The sequence below is a fragment of the Dermacentor albipictus genome, chromosome 1, assembly GCF_038994185.2.
Source record: "Dermacentor albipictus isolate Rhodes 1998 colony chromosome 1, USDA_Dalb.pri_finalv2, whole genome shotgun sequence".
NCBI lineage: Eukaryota > Metazoa > Arthropoda > Arachnida > Ixodida > Ixodidae > Dermacentor > Dermacentor albipictus.
This window is the reverse complement of record NC_091821.1, coordinates 34,744,946-34,764,264: the sequence shown is the minus strand read 5'-3', so window position 1 is coordinate 34,764,264 and position 19,319 is coordinate 34,744,946. Positions and strand designations below refer to the sequence as shown.

The 19,319-nt window shown below is 46.6% G+C and overlaps 2 protein-coding genes across 2 annotated transcripts; both read left to right on the top strand.

Annotated features, from left to right (window-relative positions):
* The first annotated feature begins 10,084 nt into the window (after window positions 1-10,084).
* On the top strand, window positions 10,085-12,541 carry LOC135901117 (uncharacterized). The gene is made up of 3 exons (XM_065430793.1): window positions 10,085-10,204; window positions 11,102-11,733; window positions 12,327-12,541. The coding sequence occupies exons 1-2, from the start codon at window positions 10,199-10,201 to the stop codon at window positions 11,729-11,731; spliced, it is 636 nt and encodes a 211-aa protein (XP_065286865.1). The 5' UTR covers window positions 10,085-10,198; the 3' UTR covers window positions 11,732-11,733; window positions 12,327-12,541.
* Window positions 12,542-16,780: 4,239 nt separating this feature from the next.
* On the top strand, window positions 16,781-18,983 carry LOC135901115 (uncharacterized). Its single transcript, XM_065430792.1, has 3 exons — window positions 16,781-17,011; window positions 17,867-18,462; window positions 18,868-18,983. The coding sequence occupies exons 1-2, from the start codon at window positions 17,006-17,008 to the stop codon at window positions 18,452-18,454; spliced, it is 594 nt and encodes a 197-aa protein (XP_065286864.1). The 5' UTR covers window positions 16,781-17,005; the 3' UTR covers window positions 18,455-18,462; window positions 18,868-18,983.
* Window positions 18,984-19,319: the final 336 nt, after the last annotated feature.

Here is a 19,319-nt window from a genome sequence, read left to right as displayed (position 1 = left end):
GCACGCCATAGTTTTCTTAAAATGCTCCTAGATCAAAGTACGCAGGTTTTTATTGCATTCCGCCCGCATCTAAATGCAGCCGCCGTGGCCGGGATTTGACCCCGCGACCTCGTCCTTAACAGCGCAACGGCAAAACCACTACGCAATCACGGCGGACTTGCACGGTGCCGGATATATTTGCGGATGTGCAGGGTGTCCCAGCTAACTTTAGTCAATCTGCTAAAACGTCGTATCCTCTTTCGCCACCAAGACAATTTTTCTTCGCAAATTATCCGGTTGCTTCAAGAATAATTAAAGAAATTTCTAATGTTTCATTTAAAGGCGTGTTTTCTGATGGGAAAACTGTTACTGCGCCCTAAAACGACATCTTCAGTCGCTTTATTTGCGGTGTATCTTGAATAATTTTCTTTTTCGCGCTTCATTGGCACCGCTTGAAATTCGATGACTGCTTCAGTGATCACGCGCCGCAACACCAGAGTTCTCATGAGAAATTTGAAGGCACTAAGTCCGTCTATTGCCCGAATCGGACACCACCTGGTCATTGCGATAGGCTGGGATCATTACGCGGAATACGTATCTCGTGATCACCGGAAGCCAACAATGACAGCTTGCCACTTCCGACATGTCGCCGTGTCGAGCAATGAGCGGAGCGAGTTTCTTCAAGTCACCGTTGGTGGCGTTCGTATCGCGACGCGCGGGCGAGAAATTACGAGACATTTCACGCATTTTTGCGTGCTACTAATAAAGCGCGGGAAAAAACATATTTAAAGAGGATACAGCACAATGAAAATGACTGAATGGGCTGTTTTAAAACGCAATAACACTTTTACCACCGGAGGCCATGCCCTGAATTACAAAATTTAAAGCTTGTTGAAGTAGTCTTCTTTAAGCCTGGTAATTATTGCACAAAAGTTATCTTGGGGTTTGGAGCAGAACTGTCTACCGAACAGCATACGTCACAAACCATAGGTCCCAAGAGCCAACAACTTGGTTAGAATTAGCTGGGACACCGTGTGTATACAAAGTTTGCATGTGCTCTGAACTCAACTACCAGTAAGGGGATTTATATAAACCCTGTATGCTGACATCAAAAATTGTGCAAATAAACTCACCTCGGTTCTGCACAACAACAGCAACAACAACCCCAAAAATGATCTCCTACGTACAACTTGAACACATAATAGTAGCTAATAGGTATCTCTCTAAGGACACCGACCTCTTAATGAAATCGTTCCTTGTATTCAGCGGCTCTCTTGAATAACTTTATTTTCTAGGGTTTAGGCATGCGGTATGTGCAACTGGGCCTGTGCCTATTCTTGGCTTATCCTTCGGAATGGACGTGTGCATGCGTACATGTACATGTGGACCCATGAATACTTTGTTTAGCGCAAAACGACAGACACAATAAAGACAACAGAACAAGGCGCCTTGCGCCTTGTCCTGTCGTTTTTCTTGTGTCTGTCGTTTTGCGCTAAACAAAGTATTCATGGATTCGCACCAACTAGCCCGCCAACGCATTGTACATGTGGACACTCCCCGTGTTTTCCCGGAGTGGACATGTGTCACTCCAGTAACGATATGTGCCCCTGTGACACAAGGAATTTAGAAGTCGTGATCTGTGTAGTGCTAAAACCTAAACATTGCATGATATCACACAAGCGCGAAGAATGAAAGTAGAAACAATGGTCATGTGGTAGTGAATAATACAGCGTCAAATCTGTTAATGACGAAAGTAGCGTTTATTGGACGAATTTGTGCCTACAAAAGCAAGTTACACTCAAACCAAAGCGATAGTGGTGAACACGTTCGGCGATCGTCGAAATGTAATCTGCCGGTCAAGCGCGTAGGCTTTTATACATGAATCATCGAAGGTTCCACAGCAATCACTAATGCCCTTGTGTCTTCCAGAAAGTTGTACACAATTGGTGTCGCACATGCAATCACATTAGACAAGCTTCAGTGACAACAGAAAGCAGATAGAACCATCGGTAACATTCGAGAAACTTCCGATACATTTACAACAAGCACACGTGTCAATGCCCCCCTCTCAAAAGCATCGTCCCGATGCTAGAAACATACCAGGTGAGCGAAAACGAAAATGACACCTGTTAAACAAACGTAATAAAACAACAAAGAAACGAAGTCAAAAGTGACACAGTCCAAAAAAAAAGGAAGTACATACAAAGTTCAGCTATTCACAAGTCCCAAAGTTCGTTAGTACTGGTAGAACAGCTTAAGTCGCACAATACGAACTATTTCAGGTTGTGGGCGGCGCCGCAGTGATAGCGAAATGCCATGGCACGACCTCATAGTCGAGTGCGCCAATGCGTCTGATGATCTTGTAGGGCCCGAAATAGCGTCACAATAGTTTTTCGCTGAGTCTTCGTCGGCGTATTGGGGTCCCAACCTAAACACGGTCGCTGGGCAGGTCCTTTAAGTTCGCTAGCCAACACAACGCGGGATCGTCGCTGACGACTCTGAATTGCCTGCCATGTAGGTAAGGGCGGAATTATGCTGTAGCCCAAACGATGACGAGGCATTCCTTTTCGGTTGTAGAATAATTGCCTTCCAGTTTTCACAGTGACTGGCTGGCGTAAGCTATCACTCGTTCAAGTCCCTCTTTCTCTGGACAAGGACGGTACCGAGGCCTAGGCTGCTGAAGCGAGTGTGGATTTATGTATCGGCATCCTCGTCGAAGTGCGCAAGTACTGGCGGCGACGACTGCATGCGTCGTCTGAGTTCTTGAAATGCGTCGGCCTGCGGTATTTGCCACTTAAACTCGACATCACGCTTAGTTAGATGTGTCAGTGGATCAGTGATGCGTGATAAGACCTTGACAAAGCGCCTGTAGTAAGCACACATGCCAATGAGTCTACTCACTGTCTTTTTGTCAATTGGCTGCTGGAACTTTGTGATGGCAGCTGTCTTCTGCGAGTCGGGGCGGACTCTAGATTTGCTAATGTCGGGGCCAAGGAATAGAAGCTCATCGTAAGCGAAGCGGCACTATTCCGGCTTCAGAGTGAGCCCTCATGTCTTGATGGCCTCTAGTACTGTCACAAGCCGCCTAAGGTGATCGTCGAACTTTCCCACGCAGACGACACATCACCGAAGTAAACAACACAGGTCTGCCACTTCAATACTGCTCACACTGAGTCCATCACGCGCTAGAACGTTGCAGGCACCGAGCATAGTCCGAATGGCATGACCTTGAACTCATACCGGCAGTCTGACGTGATGAAGGTGGTCTTTTCGCGATCTCTCTTGTCTACTTGTATTTGTCAGCAACCAGACATGAGATCCATCGACGAGAAGTATTTAGCGTTGCAGAGCCGATCAAATGCGCCGTCTATCCAGGCGAGGGGGTATACGTCCTCCTTCGTGATCTTGTTCAGTCGACGATAATCGACACAGAAATGTAGGGTTCCGTCCTTTTACTGCAGGAGATGCCCACGGGCTTTTTGACGGCTGGATGATATCGTCGCGCAGCACTTCATCGACTTGTTGCCTTATAGCTTCACGTTCTCGCGCCGAAACTCGGTAAGGGATCTGGTGGAGTGGTCGAGTGCACTCTTCGGTGATTATGCGATGTTTGGCAAGTGGTGTTCGTCGAATCCTCGCTGACATTGAAAAGCAGTCTTGGTATGGCCGGACGAGCCTTATGAGTGGTCGCAGGTTGCTCACGGGGAAACGTGGATTTATGTCGAAGTCTGCTTTGGGAGCTATGGTCGTCAGGGTAGATTTGGCACAATCAGAGAGGACAAACGCATTGCCAGTTTCCTCAAATTCCTCGACGTATGCGATTGTCGTGCCCTTGTTGACATTCTTGAGCTCCTGGCTGAAGTCGGTCAGCATCACTTTCGCTTTTCCTCCATGCAGTCGAACGATCCTTTTGCGATGCGAATTTCACGATTGAGCAAATTTCACGATGATGCCTTCTACGGCAGGTGGGTGTTTCAGTGGCGATGGAAATAACAATGCTGGAGCGAGGCGGGTGGCTCACTTGATCTTTGAGCACACTCAAGGCGTGGTGACTACGAGAGCGCTATGGTGGCATCGCTTGATCTTCCGACAGCGTTATTGACTTCGACTTGAGGTCGATGATTGCACCGTGTTGATTCAGGAAGTCCATGCCGATAATGACGTCTCGTGAACACTGTTGGAGGATAACGAAGGTGGCAGGGTAAGTCCGGTCATGAACGGTAATTCTTGCCATGCAGATTCCAGTGGGCGTTATTAGGTGTCCTCCAGCTGTCCAGATTTGAGAGCCTTACCATGCAGTCTTAACTTTCTTCAACTGGGTGGCAAGGGGTGCAGTTATCACGGAGTAGTCAGTTCCTGTGTCCACTTAGGCGGTGACTGCGTGACCGTCGAGAAGCACGTCGAGGTCGGTGGCTCTTTGTCTTGCGTTGCACTTAGGTCTTGGCATCGGACCACGGCTGCGTCGTCTTGATCTGAAGCTGGAACACCGCGTCATCAGGTCGTCTTTCGTCGGCGTATTCTCGACTTTCAGGCTTCTTCAGGATGGCGTCGTCTCGTTGATATGCCGTAGAGCTAGATCTTGAAGTGTTGTCGTGGGCAGAGGATCTTTAGCATTTCGACGTACAGCAAGCGCACCTCCATCGGTTGCTGCTTTTAGTTTTCCGCATATTGACTTGCGGACCGGCCCCGGGGTGGGCCAGTGAATGGTCCGCACTGCGGTGACATGTAGCGGCCTGGTAACGGCCAATGGGGCAGTCGTCGAGAACTCCACTCAGTGGCTTCGAGACAGTCGGCGATATCGCGAGGGCGTTCACCTTGCTGAGGGCGCATATCGTTGAAGGCGAACCCTCGTAGTCCCATGCTGTGGTATAATCGTCGACGGTAGACATGCCTGGCTTCCTTGCAGTGATAGCAGAGCGGGTGGTGATAGGCGGCGCGCCAGATGTCCGTCTTTCTCGTGTAGCTACACTGGGCGACGGACGGCCGTGCTGGCGGGAAAATACCGAGAAAATTTGTTTGCGCTGAATAGAAAGGGATGAGGAGCGATGAGAAAGTTTATACCAACAAGGGACTGAAGCAGGGGTGCCCTTTATCCCCCTGCTCTTTATTACATACATGGTGAGGATGGAGAGGGCGCTAGAAGGAAGTAATGTCGGATTTAGTCTCTCATACAAACAGGCGGACGACATTGTGTTGCTAGCTGACAAGCAAAGTGATTTGCAATATCTGGCAACGTCTGACAGGAAGGCGATAATTTAGGTTTGAAATTCAGCGTTAGAAAATCAGGTGTTATGGTATTCAATGAAAACAGTGAACAGACAGTGGCAATACAGGATCAGGAAATACCTCGGGTAAAAGAATATAAATACCTTAGTACACGGATAAACGAAGGTAATAGATATATGGAAACAGGAAAAACAATAACAGCAAAGGGGAAGAGAAATACAGCCGTAATCAAACAGAGGGTGCCGTGGGGATACAATATGTAAGAGGTGCTCTGAGGTATGTGGAAAGGTGTAATGGTTCTAGGACTTACTTTTGGAAATGCGGTTGTTTGCTTGAAATCAGGGGTACAATCAGGACTCGATGAGAACCAAAGGTCACCAGGACGCCTCGCATTGGGTGCTCACAGGAAGACTACAAATGAAGCTGTGCAAGGTGATATGGGCTGGACAAGCTTTGAAGTGAGGGAAGCTTGCAGTAAAATTGATTATGAAGAACGAACGACTGAAGAATATGGAAGAAAGTAAATGGGCTTTGAGAGTGTTGAGGTATTTTTACAGGGAAAAATATTGATTCAGAGCAGAGGAAAAGAACTAGGAAGCTTACCAGCAAGTATGCGGCCTGTAGGGTGAGCAACACAGCAACAAAGAACGGCAAGCGGAAAGTCGGAGAGGCTGAAATAATCTCATGGGTGGCGGCAATGGAAAATAAACCTGCCGTAAGTAACTACTTAAGAGGAAAAAACGAAATTGGCAGAAAAACAATTTATGATAACTCAAAGGGAAGCCCATTACTTTTCGAAGCGAGATCAGGATGCCTTAGAACGTGCACCTATATAGTGAGATATAAGGCGGAAGAAGCATGTGCTTGCTGCGGGTAAAGCTGGGGAAACGATGGAGCATGTTTTATTAGAATGTGAAGATATCTACCCAGCGGTCGATTTAGGCACCACTGGCCTCCTTGAAGCCCTTGGGTTCAACGAGAGCAGGAGGAAAGCAAATGCACCCGCAATAGAGATTAGTAAGAGGCGATTGGAAGGTTGGTGGAACAAAAGTAGGGAAACGACAAAAAAAAAGAACAAATGGAGACGTATAAAAAACTAAGTTCACAGTAGGGGGCCAGGAAATTTGCTTGTGTGGAGTTCATCGTGTTTTTTCTTCTTTTTTCGTTTTTTTTAACTTGGATAGGACATTAGGCAGTATAGGCAAGAGCTTGGTAGCGAAACCCACCAACCAGTTCCAAAGGGGACGCTTATAACATTCATTCATTCATCCATCCACGATGGAACTGCGGCATTACGGCGCTCTGGCACGGTCGCTGAAGGGCAGCTTGACGACGGGTGACGGCAGCGTACGTCATCGCTTCCAGCTGGGACTGAGGTGATTGTGGTTGCACCTCAGGAACTGCAAGTGATCGCTGAAGGTCTTCTTTAAAGATGTCAGCGATTGACGCTACTTGAGGCTGCGAACTTGGAAAGAGCTTCTGCAGTTCCTCGCGAACGACAGCACTGATAGTCTCTTGCATGCCGACGCTGCCAAGTACTTGAGTATCGGTGTAGTTTCGGTGGTTATATTGCCTTGTCCGCATATCGAGCATCTTCTCAATTGTTGTGGCTTCGGAGACAAATTAGGCAACAGTCTTGGGTGGGTTACGTATCAATCCGGCGAAGAGCTCTTGCTTGACACCACTCATCAAGAAGCGAACTTTTTTATATTCTTACATTTCTGTGTCAGCGGGCTGGAAAAAACGGGCCATCTCCTCCGTGAAGATCGTGATGGTCACATTGGGCAGCTGCACTCGGGTTTCTAGAAGAGCTTGGGCTCGCTCTTTGCATACTACGCTTGTGAATGTCTGCAGGAAGTAACTCCGGAACAGGTCCCACGTCGTTAAGTTGGTTTCTCGATTCTGGAAGCACGTCCTGGCGGTGGCTTCCAAAGCGAAAAAGACAGGTCGCAGCTTGTCGTCGTTGTTCCGGCTAAATGTCGCGACCCTCTCGCACGTTTCCAGCCAGCTTTCCGTGTCCTCCAATGTTGAACAACGGAACGTTGGTGGTGGCTACCTTGGATGCTGCAGCACGATCGGTGTTGGCGACACTGGGGCTGTCATTGTAGCTGCTGCCGTGGCCGTGCACTTCCTATTCTTCTCAGGTAAAAGTGCGGGCTCCGGGGGCAGTCCTTGAAGCTTGCGACTAGCTCGCTGGTCCTTGGCGACGTTGTTCTTTTCATGGCTCGGACTTGGCGCACGGCTTTGCGGGGACGTTCGGTACATGAACGCGCTAGCACCTCCACCATATGTCACGTAGTAGTGACGGTGAATAATACAGCGGCAAATATGTGAATGACGAAACTAACTTGTATTGGGCGAACTTATGCCCACAAAAGCAAGTTACACTCAAAGCGCAGCGATAGTGGCGAACACGGCCGGCGATCGTCGAAATCTCATCTGCCGGTCAAGCGCGTTGGCTTTTATGCATGAGTCATCGAAGGCTACACAGCAATCGCTGACGCCCACGTGTCTTCCAGAAAGTTCTACACAATTAACGTCCCACATGCAGTCAGATTCCACAAGCTTCGGTGAAAACAGACATATCAGATAGAACCATCGGTAAAATTCGAGAGACTTCCGATACGTGCGGGCGCGTCACGCGCTGAGCGATAACATTTGTTAGACGGGGAAAAGTGGTCACCCGAAAAAAGGTAAACAAGTACACATGTTAGTATGCGTCGCTGTTAGTTGTACAGCGTTAATTTGTCGCTTCACTAAGAGCTTCGCATCCCATAGATTCCAACAGGTGCATTGAATCTGCTTAAAACACGTTGGCGGCTAGTTGGTTTGAATGCATGATAGAGTGTGTAAGCGCGACTGAAGCGCTGTCTCTGTGTATCTGTTTCTTTGTACGTCTTCATTCAGTCACGTATGCACACTCTATCATGGTTTGAATCAGCATATTTCTCTGTTCATATGGCTGTCCCCTTTAATGATAGGTTGGTGTATCGATGATAGGAATTCAACAGCCACATCTTCTAAGAATGCCAAGGTTTACTTGAGTAGTTATTTGACATTGACATGGCTTAGAAACAACAGAGAGCCCCTTCGGGAATAAAAGCAGCTGCGCGCTGTCATTAGCTGACTGTCACAGCTGTTGGTGCTGAGAAATTGCATGTGATTATTTAGTAAAGAGAGGCTGCCGAATGTTTTTTTCAGAATGAGACAGAATGACTTCAGAATGAGACATTTCACGTATACGGCAATTTTTAAACAGAAGTTTGGCATAAGTCGCGACAGTGCGCCGACACATTGGCGGATGCAGCTGGTTTTTCTGAATTCAAGGACGTTTAGATTGCTATCGTAGGTTACTGAAATACTGAATAATCGAGTGACCGATGTGACTTTAACTCTCGTTTGACGCGCTTCTGACAAAGTTCATCTCGCCTAATTTTTATAGCCAGGGAAGTAAGTTAAAACTGATTCGTGGGAGCGTTCATGAGAGCTATCTTTCCTTTAGTTAAAGGGCTTTTATTGAAAGGCTATATAAGAAAGTTCAACAGCGGACTCTTTGAAAGCCTTTGTTCAAGAGTATCTAAATGCTTCCTCCCCCGTTTTAAGTCACACGTAAGCAATATTTGAATAAATCAAAAATTATTAAAGAGTAGAAAAAATTTGATCATCGAAGAGTAATAACATGCTACCGTATTTTTTAGATGTTCTCTTCATTCGATTCTATTTTCTTAACAGCAGTTCCACCGAGTGGCCCATCCCGCTTATACACTGTACAGGTCTCAACTTCAAAGGGAGTTTACTGCTAATTGAGTAGCGGAGACCTTCACGGGAATGCGAGGTACTCCATTTGAAAGCATGTTTTATGGACAGCCTTACAGCGAGTGTTTTTATGAGAAACCTAGGGAGATCTTCGTGTTTTATTATATAGCCGTCCAGCAGGTATCTTTCTAAGGAGCCATAGACGATTGCTATTGCTTTTTGAACACCTTTAATGCAATTGCTTTTACGTAATGATTTGGCATCTTCATTGTGCTGCTTTTGGGAGCACGTAAAATGACGTTGGGAAATTGCATTTACAATGTAGCAGCGGCGTGGTTTCACGGGACCTATTGAATAAGGGCACAAAGATGGGAAACTGAACATCATTACAATGTGTCACCCTACAAAGCCAGTGTCAACCCGATGTGATGTCGTTCATGTGGAGCCTTTGTTTTCTTTTAAGCCATGTGAACGTTTACTTCAAATTATTTGCATTACGTGTTAAATAAAGAGAATATTTTACTTAGGGAATTATTTTCAATACTTTCCGCAGGAACTCACCCAACCCTTATGGTTACATAGAAGTGGTTACACCGCAACACCCGCTGACGTGAACAAGTGCTCTGCTCATAATCAAAACAGCGCGCACGTCCGAGTGGCAATCACAACTACACGAGCAATACTAGAAAGACACGAGCGATGTTTCCAGAAAGTGGGCAGACTTCCAAGGCACTTCAGAATGAGACATTTCAAGCATACAGCAATTTTTAAACAGAAGTTCGTCATAAGCCGCGACAGTGCGCCAACACATTCGCGGATGCAGGCGGCTTTCCTGAATTCAAGGACGGGGAGACCGCTATCGTAGCTTGAGGCACCGCTGATCGAAGGGGAGGAGGCGACGAATGGCGAGTGGGAGTGTATTGCTCTTCTCGGAACGAACAAGTGATGAAAGTTTCGAGAGCAACACTGTGGAGGGGAACGCTCTAAGGGTGAAAGGCGGTTTAGTTCGCTCGTCTTTGTTGCCACTGGCACTGAAACATGTGGTGACTTGCAGTGGTGAACGCCTGCAGCATCTTATTTGTAGGTTTTTATGACGTTAGCATTCCGTTTAGGAGGTATAAAAGGGAGGACGCGCAGCCTTATGGCAACATAGCCGCTGTGAAGGAGTGACGCTCAAGAAAGCAGCTTAACTTGTGAACGTACTGCGTTCTTGCTAAGGTTGATTGACCACGTAAATATGAAGGTAGGTGCACTATGTTTTGTTCGTGTGCTATCGTAATGTCAAGCGATAAATTCTAGCGTTCACTTTGAGAGAAGCATCTCATTTTCTCCTACTATAGGAGCACACATGCGCCTCGTTTGTTTACTGCAAGCACCCGCGTTAGAATGGTGCATTCAAAATAGTTCACTTCTAGTTTTCCACTTGAATTGTTTAATTACATCATGGAGAGAGGTACTCTAACTCTCCGGGCGAATTTTTTTCACCTTTTTGTGAATATTAAAATAATTTATGAAAGGTATATGCTACGAATTACAAGTATTGGTCGCATAGTGCCCTGCTGTACTCGTGATGCGAACTTTGTAAAACAACTTTAGATATGAGGATTATAATATGTAACGACTAATTCGCAACTTTAATGAAGTTTAGGTCATATATAGTTCAGTTCTAACCTGCACATTTTTGAAAGAGTGAGAAAGAATGTCGCACACAACTGCTGCTAAAAAGAAGAAAAGACGCTGATTCAAACATAGAACGTACTTGTTTTTCACTTCTATGCGAAAGTCTCACGACGATACATCGACTACTACATAGACACATATTTCTACTACAGGCAGGACGTCTATGGTTAACATTCGGAAATGCCTCCATTTTCCAGTCGTGTAAATAAACAGCGCATTTATGAAGCCAAGGTTTTACGAATATGTTTACTAACATCATAAACGAATCAATAGCAGGTAGACAATAACACAGGAAATAGGAAACACAATTGGTATTTACGACTGCATGACATTACATAGGAAAGAAATTGACAGTATTTTCTATTTTTGCTGTCCTTAGTAGAGTAGCTTTATGCTTCTATATACAAGGATATTTGCGCTCTGTGAGATGACTTGAATTACTTTTTCTCTTTATTCACAGCTCTTCGTTACCATTGTTCTCTTCGCCCTTGTGGCATGCATGGCTTTCGCCGAAGATGCCGCCAAGAAGGACGAAAAGAAAGAAGATAAGAAGGACGTTGAAGGACGCGGTGGTGTGCTGGGAGGCCTGGGTGGCTACGGCGCCGGAGTCGGTCCCGGTCTTGTAGGTGCCGGAATTGGAGGCCCTGGACTTGTCGGTGGTGGAGTCGTTGGCAACCCCGCTTTGGTCGGAGCCGGCCTTGGACAAGGAGTCGGCCTCGGTCATGGGGTTGGCCTCGGTCATGGAGTCGGCCTCGGTCATGGAGTGGGTGGCGGTTACCAGTCGGGATACGGCGCCACTGCTGGAGGACACCAGGCTGGCTTCCAAAAGGGCGCCGCGGGACACAATCAGGGATCCGGCGCCTTCGCTGGCGGCTCTGCCCATAGGAACGTGAACGCCTACAACAACAACCAGGGCTACAGCCACAGCTCGGGCTTCTCCTCCAGCGACAGCAAGAAATTCGGCTCTGGCCACCAGCAGGGTTCGTCTGGTTTCCAAGGAGGCGCCGCCGGACACCAGGCAGGATTTGGGCAATCCTCTTTCGGAAAAGCTGCGGGAGTAGGACACGCGGGCGTTGGCCTCCACGGCTAAAGGTAAATAATGTTCGGAAAGCTTTGAACTGTTATATGTCTTCAACGGCATATCATCTATCAATTCAACGTGTAGAAAAACGTTATATAAACAAAAGTAAAGAGGACGTAAGGATTGGTGTTTCAGTCCCGAAAAAGCATCTCCTTTTTAATATGTCTGGCAAGAAGGACGCTTATTATAAAACATGGTGGTATGGGATATTTAACATCCCAAAGCGCATTTAGAAGATTCCGGAAGGCCAACTGGGTTTAATCAAATGTAAGGGATGCTTCAAAAGCACGTAAGATTGGCGAATAAGAAGAGACAATAACAACGAGGCACTGTATCTCAATCCAATAAAACCCGAGGTGAGACCTCGGTTGTACGAAGCTTGAATAAGGTGAATTTTGCTGCAGCCGCAACGTTTCTTTATTTATTTCTTACGGTTGGCTAGCATGGCGTGTTAAGTTAATATTTTTTAAAATTTGTTAATGCACTTGAACAAACAGCCTGTTATGAAGGAATATTTTTTTCCCACTAGCTTCCGATGATGTGTAGGCATGTACAAAGTTATTACTCGTGGTCAGTGGATGTAACATCGGTATCTCTTTTTCAGGGCGTTTGGACGGAGTTCATGCAGTAGTGGAAGTGATGTCACCAAGGAGAAAACATCGGACATAGTCGCTTCATCTGATTATGTAGGCATTTGATATGTCCAAAAACATTTTGTGCCTGTTTGAGTAGCAATATTTTTGTCAGTACAGCGTTGGTTCTTCATCACAAAGGTGGTGGCTCTACCACCAATTAGTCAATAAATTTTTTACGCTGAAATCAGCCGACTTCTTTGTGGTGTCTTAGAAATGGAATGACAGGTTGGCTTAGCCGACAGCATTTAACAGTGTTGACACAGTCACTGATTCACAGATACACACGGAAAAAAGAAATAAAGAAAGCCGCTGAAGTTAAATGACCCCCGATAACCAGGTATTGTTCTAGTTCACAACCCTCGACGTAAGGATCGAATAAGGAAACCACTGGTTGGTAATCCATGTGTTGGAATCAAAAGTGCGTGGCACTCTGACACTGGGATTAGCGACCGATGGCGTTCGTATGTTTTTAGGCCTTGGTATACATCTCTCCTCAAGTCATTTTTGTTGGTCTTACGAACATAGAGGCAACAAACCTGTCCCCCGCTTTCAATCGGCTCATTCAAAGCTTGTTAAGAGGGCGATTGTCCCCTGAAGACTTCACAACGCACTACTAAAATCACGTCATCACAAGTGTGAAGTCAGCTTCACAAACCAAGTAAGGCACCGCCTTATACACTCCGGGTACCCCTCGAAGCTCTCGGTTTCATTGGCAGAAGTCTTATACTGAAGAAGTCGAAAAAAGTACGCGGAGCCACGCGCAGTAATAGCAACTGTAAAGACAAGGTGGTGGTAGTAACGTATATGCACGCAGTTTTCCAAAATGTGCGAAAGGTCGGTGGCAAGACTGGCCTCAGCGTGGTTTTTTAGGTACCTGTGCGATGGTCGGGGTCGTGCAAAAAATTAAATAAAAAAGAAAGAAAAGGAAAACGAAAAGTGTCCCGGCAAAATCAAGCACAGAAACCCCTATGTCACTTGTACCGAGCGAATAGTCTATTCGATTCCTCTGTACAGTGACAAGATGTATATTGGGCAGACGGGCAAACGAGGCTTAAAGAGCACAACTATCCGTGCGCAGCTAAAGATTCGGCACATTTTGCCTTTCATTGCAGAGATTACTGCTGCTCGCCCGCGACCACGAAAACAGAGTTAGTGTGCAGGGAACGTAGCACGCAAACTAAAGAAATTTTAGAAGCATTAGAAATCGACAACGAGAAGGACACATGGATCAGCTGCCCGCAGTATCGTTTCCAGAAAGAAAGTGCACTGCCTGGGCATTTGATTCCAGCTTGGCCACACACGGTGATGGTCGTCTGCGTTCTATTTGTTAATTTTTTTTTGTTCTTGTTTTCCTCGTCGTGGAGCTGTCACAGCGCGTGCGCTTATCAAGTAGTTGTAGTAGTAGTATAAACTTTTATTTAAAAAAAAATCACATTCAGGTCCAGTGGGTGGGTCACTCAGTCCAGGGCCCCACTGGCGATCGCGGCACGCCGGGCTTGGTCGAGAAGGGCCTATTGGTCCTCCCGCACCGTGCTGGCTAGCCACATCTCCCACTGCCTACTGTTGGAGTTTTGCCCCATAAGGGGTGATTGGATTTCTTGCGGCCGACTGTGGCACGACCATGTGATATGGTCAAGAGATGGCCGCCCTCCGCACCAAGGGCAAGTGTTGGGATACCGGGTGGGGTGTATATAGTGTAGTAGGAGTAGGTGTGGGTATGTACGGGTTTGTAGTCGGCGCCAGTCCCGCATTTGCGCTGAGTCCAAGGATGTGTCTGGAAAGCTATACCATTGCCTTCCTCGTCTCTGTGCCTCCAAGATATCTTTTGCTGTGATCGGAGATTCTACGAGAGTGCGTTCCGTCGCTCGGATGCTATATTAAAAGCGCTTACTAAAAAAGCGCTTACTAAAAAAGCGCGTCCTTGAGCAATAAACCAATAGTTGCTGTTCAGTGCCTGTGTATGTCCTGATCATTCATGTTTGTGTGAACGTTCTTTTTTTATATTTTAGTTCCAAGCGTTCTGCTTCACCGAAACTGCGAAAAGTAGCTGAGCATGACCCAGGGCATGATTGCGTGAGAGTTTAGATAACTTCATTGAAGGGTCATTCCACGCCAACTGTCCCAACTAGAGGTTGAGCAATGTTCATTTCTCTAGAAAAATTACAAAAGATTACACACATATATGCATCCCTTAGAAAGTATTTTCCCAAAAAGTTTTGAGCGGAAAAACATTTTGCGCCCTTGAGGACCATTTGAACTTCAAGAAACGGTGAAAAAGCAGGTGCGAAAAAGGAAAATTGCCAAGCATCTACGTTTCGCGCTTTTTAAACTTTGCGTTTCAACATTGTCTGAAGATTGTGCTTTCATTATGAACAGTTTCACAAAATACTTTTGTGTTTATCAATCCATAGAATCAAGTTAAATATGCGCAAAAGTCCGTTTTCGGGAAATTATTCGCAAATCACGGTGAAGGAAGAAAACCTGGAATTATTTATATAGACCTCTCCCTAAAACTCACTATATTCTAAGATTTTATTTGCGCCACAAACTCTAATATAAGAGCATGACATTAGAAAAAAACACGCTATTTTGGCCTATGTTTAGGTGTCGGTAACGCACAAAGGTGATCCATGAAAAAATACGCAGAAAAGCGGATATAAGGGCGAAGCATACCAACTTTCGCCACGGAAACTTTCATCAAAGTAATTTGCGTTCACACCATCAAAAAGAAAGTTTCGAATTAGAGTCCCATCTTTGCAATATTTTGGCTCGCGCATCGACTTCACCTGATGGCATGTTGTTGGGAAACACACACCAACTGAATTAGATGCGTAAAAAAAATGGTACGTGTATCCACAGCATATGGTTTTCGTTTCTTTTTTTCGTACTCTATCTTTCATACAAGGTGTCCCGACTATCATGCACCATGATTTAAAAGTATGAAAATGCCACGTAGCTGGACAGAACCAAGATAATGTTGCTTGCTGTCGCTTGGACATACTCAGATTATTTTTTGAATTCCGCCTGATTACATAATTATTCTTAACTATTCACACTCTCAAAGATAATATGTAGATGAAAAGTGTCAATGAGAGAATTGTAGAGCCATATGAAGAACTCCCGATACAGCTTTCTGTGGCTCAATACGTGCTACACAAAAGTGTATTTCCGAGCGTGAAAGTAGCCCGCGAATACCCGCAAAGTACCTCGAGTGGCTAGTCGCGCGGCAATTTTGCGTGCACTCGTGGGTTTCTTTCACGTTTGGAAACACAAACGACTTCATACGTCCTGCAGCATGGTCCCCGGACGTTGCAGTGACGTCGAATTGGTCGACCAATCGGCGCCGTCTGTACTGCAGTCTGATTATGTGAGCTTTCATGGCTCTGCTGTTGTCTGCGTTTTACTTCTTGCGTGCAAACATTTGTGATGCCGTGGTAACTAGTCACAGTTGCCCGAGTCTGAAGCGTGTATAGGCATAAAAAGCTGATATCTCCTGCGCTAACGCGCCGGTCATGCCGCCTTCCTTTGGATCTCACGGAGATATGACGAAATTGTGATGTGGTTCTGCAACCACAAGCATGCCTCGCAAAAATATGTCGCCAATATATAGGGATGGGAAATGCTTTTCTGACGAAACTCGTATCCACCGACCTTCTTCCTACCTCTCCTGCTCTGTCTTTCCTCTCTCTTTGGGTTTTGTTTCTTGCTATCTCCCCGTCCCTCACCCCAACCTCTAAAATGGAACGGCGTAATCAGAGACTTCCTGAAGACGCAAAAACTCTAGAAATGAAACTTTTTATTGAACCCCTTTAGGACGGAAGAGCAACACATAGCATTGCTATCTCTTGCCTCGAAAAGCAACCGCGATGTCACTGCATAGGAAAGCTTCCCAACACAAAGAAACACACACACACAAAAAAAAATGTAGAGAAGTACATGGAGGAGTTCAAAACACTTAGTCCCCACGACAACAATCACAAGCAGATACACCACATGTCAGACGACTACTCGGTGTCTCTCCTGCGCTGTGTTTTCTTGTCGCTGCAGTGTATATTGAGTGTTTTCGCGTATTTCGCCGTTCCCAAACAACGCACCGATACGCAGTACGTGCTCCTTTTCCGAAGGTGCGCGTGCCTGCGAACGATTTCAGCGGGAATTGCACTCCGAACCCGGGGCAACATTTTAAGCAGAAACCGGCGTGAAAGGCGACCCCGCGTATACGTTGGGGACGCAAGTTATCGTTCCGCTGACCTCAAGGCCGAGAGCAACGCCGGACCCCCCTCGCCACGCCGGTGCGCACTGAGGAAGAGAAGTGCACCGAGAAAGCAGAGAGTGGGTTGATCCTTTCTCGGAATGAAAGAGAATCGAAAAAGTGCAGAGTGAAATCGAAAGGAGGGGAACGTTCGGCGCACTGCCGTGGCTTCTCCGGGTGCTCTTTTTTGTTGCTTGTCTCCACCGTAATGCCGCCGACTGGCAGAACTTGTCACTGTTGGGCCTCTTCTTATTTGTATATTATCGTGGACCGACGGGTCCTCTCGGGTAGGTGGTATAAAAGAGGAGCAGCAATGCGGTACGGCAAGTTTGCAGCTACCAAAGCGGGGTGCACTAGCCGTAGGACCACCGAGAATCTTTTTGCGGCAGCGTAACCATGAAGGTGGGCTCGTGTTCTTATTCTCGAATTCTTATTGCGCAGTTTCAATGCATGTTCGCCTTTACCTCGGCTTTTGTGAACTTCCATGGCTCTGTTGTTGACTGCATTTTACTTCTTGCGTGCAAACATTTGCGATGCCATAGTAGCTAGTTACAGTTGCCAGAGTTTGAAGCGTGTATAGCCACAAGAAGGTGATATCTCCTGCGCTAACGCGCTGGACATGTCGTCTTCCTTTGGATCTCACGGAGGTATGGAGAAATTGTGATGTGGTTTTGCAGCTACAAGCATGCCTCGCAAAAATATGTCGCCAATATTACGCTTAATTCCGCCCTGAAAGTAACACTATCGGTTATCTATATTATTGTTTTATCTGAGTGAATATTAACCTTAGCTAAAAAGTAATACGGCATTTACGTTGCTAGCTCTCCTGCAATTTTTCCTCCTGTAAGCAAACTAAGGAATCAAGAAACTGGAGATTTTTTGTTTCATCAATATTGAATGTGGGAGAGGCGGTGACTTAGTCGTGTGCATGTTTGAAAAGTTGCACGTACAGCTTCACACAGTGTATGGAGGTTTCATTCGGAGGCAAAATACAGAGATCGGTTACCTAAAAGCCTCACCGATACGCCTTTCCTTTCGAATATAAATAAGCATGGTGAGGGGCAGTTGATTCAGGGAACTCTATTTCGGAACTTCGCCTGTCGGAAATGGTCAAAAGGAGACTAAGCACAAACTAATTCTAGAAGTGCAGTATCCATGCGCGTGTGACGCTGTCAACACCGCACACTTCGATAACACATTTCGCTGGGACACAGATAAACGCAGACTTCAGAAAATAATTAAATTTTCGCAACGCAGTTCTTCGCAACCCTCACTCTCCTCGCCCTCGTGGCCAGCGCCGCGTTCGCTGAAGAGGTCCCTAAGGAAGATGAGAAGAAAGAGGACAAGAAGGACGTTGAAGGACGCGGCGGATTTCTGGGAGGCGTGCCTGGCTATGGCGTTGGCGTGGTTCCTGGCGTCGCAGGTGTCGGCGTCGTCGGCCCAGGAGTCATTGCCAACCCCGCCTTGGTAGGCGCTGGTGTCGGCCACGGCGTCGGCTTGGGTGGTGTTGGTGTGGGACACGGCGGCGGCTTCCAGACGGGTTACGGCGCTAACGCCGGAGCACACCAGAGCGGCTTCCAGAAGGGTGCCGCGGGGCAGAGCCAGGGATCCGGAGCCTTCGCTGGCGGCGCTGCCCACAGAACCGTCAACGCCTTCAGCAACAACCAGGGCTACAACCACAATACCGGCTTCTCGGCTTCCGACAGCAAGACCTTCGGAAGCGGTCAACAGCAGGGATCTTCGGCCTTCCAAGGAGGCGCCGCTGGACAACAGGCCGGATTTGGACAGTCCTCCTACGGCAAGACTGCTGGTGCCGGCCATGCGGGCGTAGGCGTCCTTGGCTGAAATTTCAGGTTTGCTTGCTATAATGAATTCTCCAGCTGAGTTGAGCGCTTATTTAACCCCGTCCTGTGTTCCGCGCCTGCAGCTAAATTCACAAAGCTGTCCTCCTTTAAGAATGGTTGGTTATTGTACGGCGGTCTGAGGTAATGACGAGATCCCCTGTCACGTATAACTAATAATGTGTTCGATTGCGACTGTTCTCAAAAACCGCTAAAGCGTACCCTCTCCTTAGTGAATACGGGACCTGTTGTGTCGACAATCGCTATCGTTCGCTCTGAGAGGAAGCCAAATAATATTTCTGACCTAAACTTTGTCGTGCATTGGCCTAAATATGTTGCTTCGGTTCATTTTGTATCCAGTAGAAGTATAGTATCAAGTTTCATGTGAACTAACAATTTTTCCTAATTTCCTTTCAGCTGTTCAAGCTCAAGCTACGTGCCCTTTCGTCATCATCACATCTCAATACTTGACATTTCTGCCACTCGAAGAACAAAAGTTTCAATAAACAGAAGAATCCATTAATTTGTGGGAATTGCTTGTCTATTTGCCGTGTATTAAAAAGGCTCGCAAGAAAGGGCCAATATGTTAGTGGACAACAGCAATTAAGACAAACTAATTCCTACGAGGCAAAGAGTGTCCCACGTTTACGGGATGATCACGCCTGTTGAACATAAGCAAGTTTCTTTAAATGCTCTTGTGAGTATAGATAATATGGAGAATTTCATGACAAGAACATGCAACCGGCTTTTGTTCGGCTTGTGTACGCATGCCGCTCGGGTCCTGGCAAGACACAAGCAGATCTTATCAACTTGCGAAGAGAAACTCTCTGCTTTGAATACACAGCACAAACAACGTTCTGGCTAAGGAA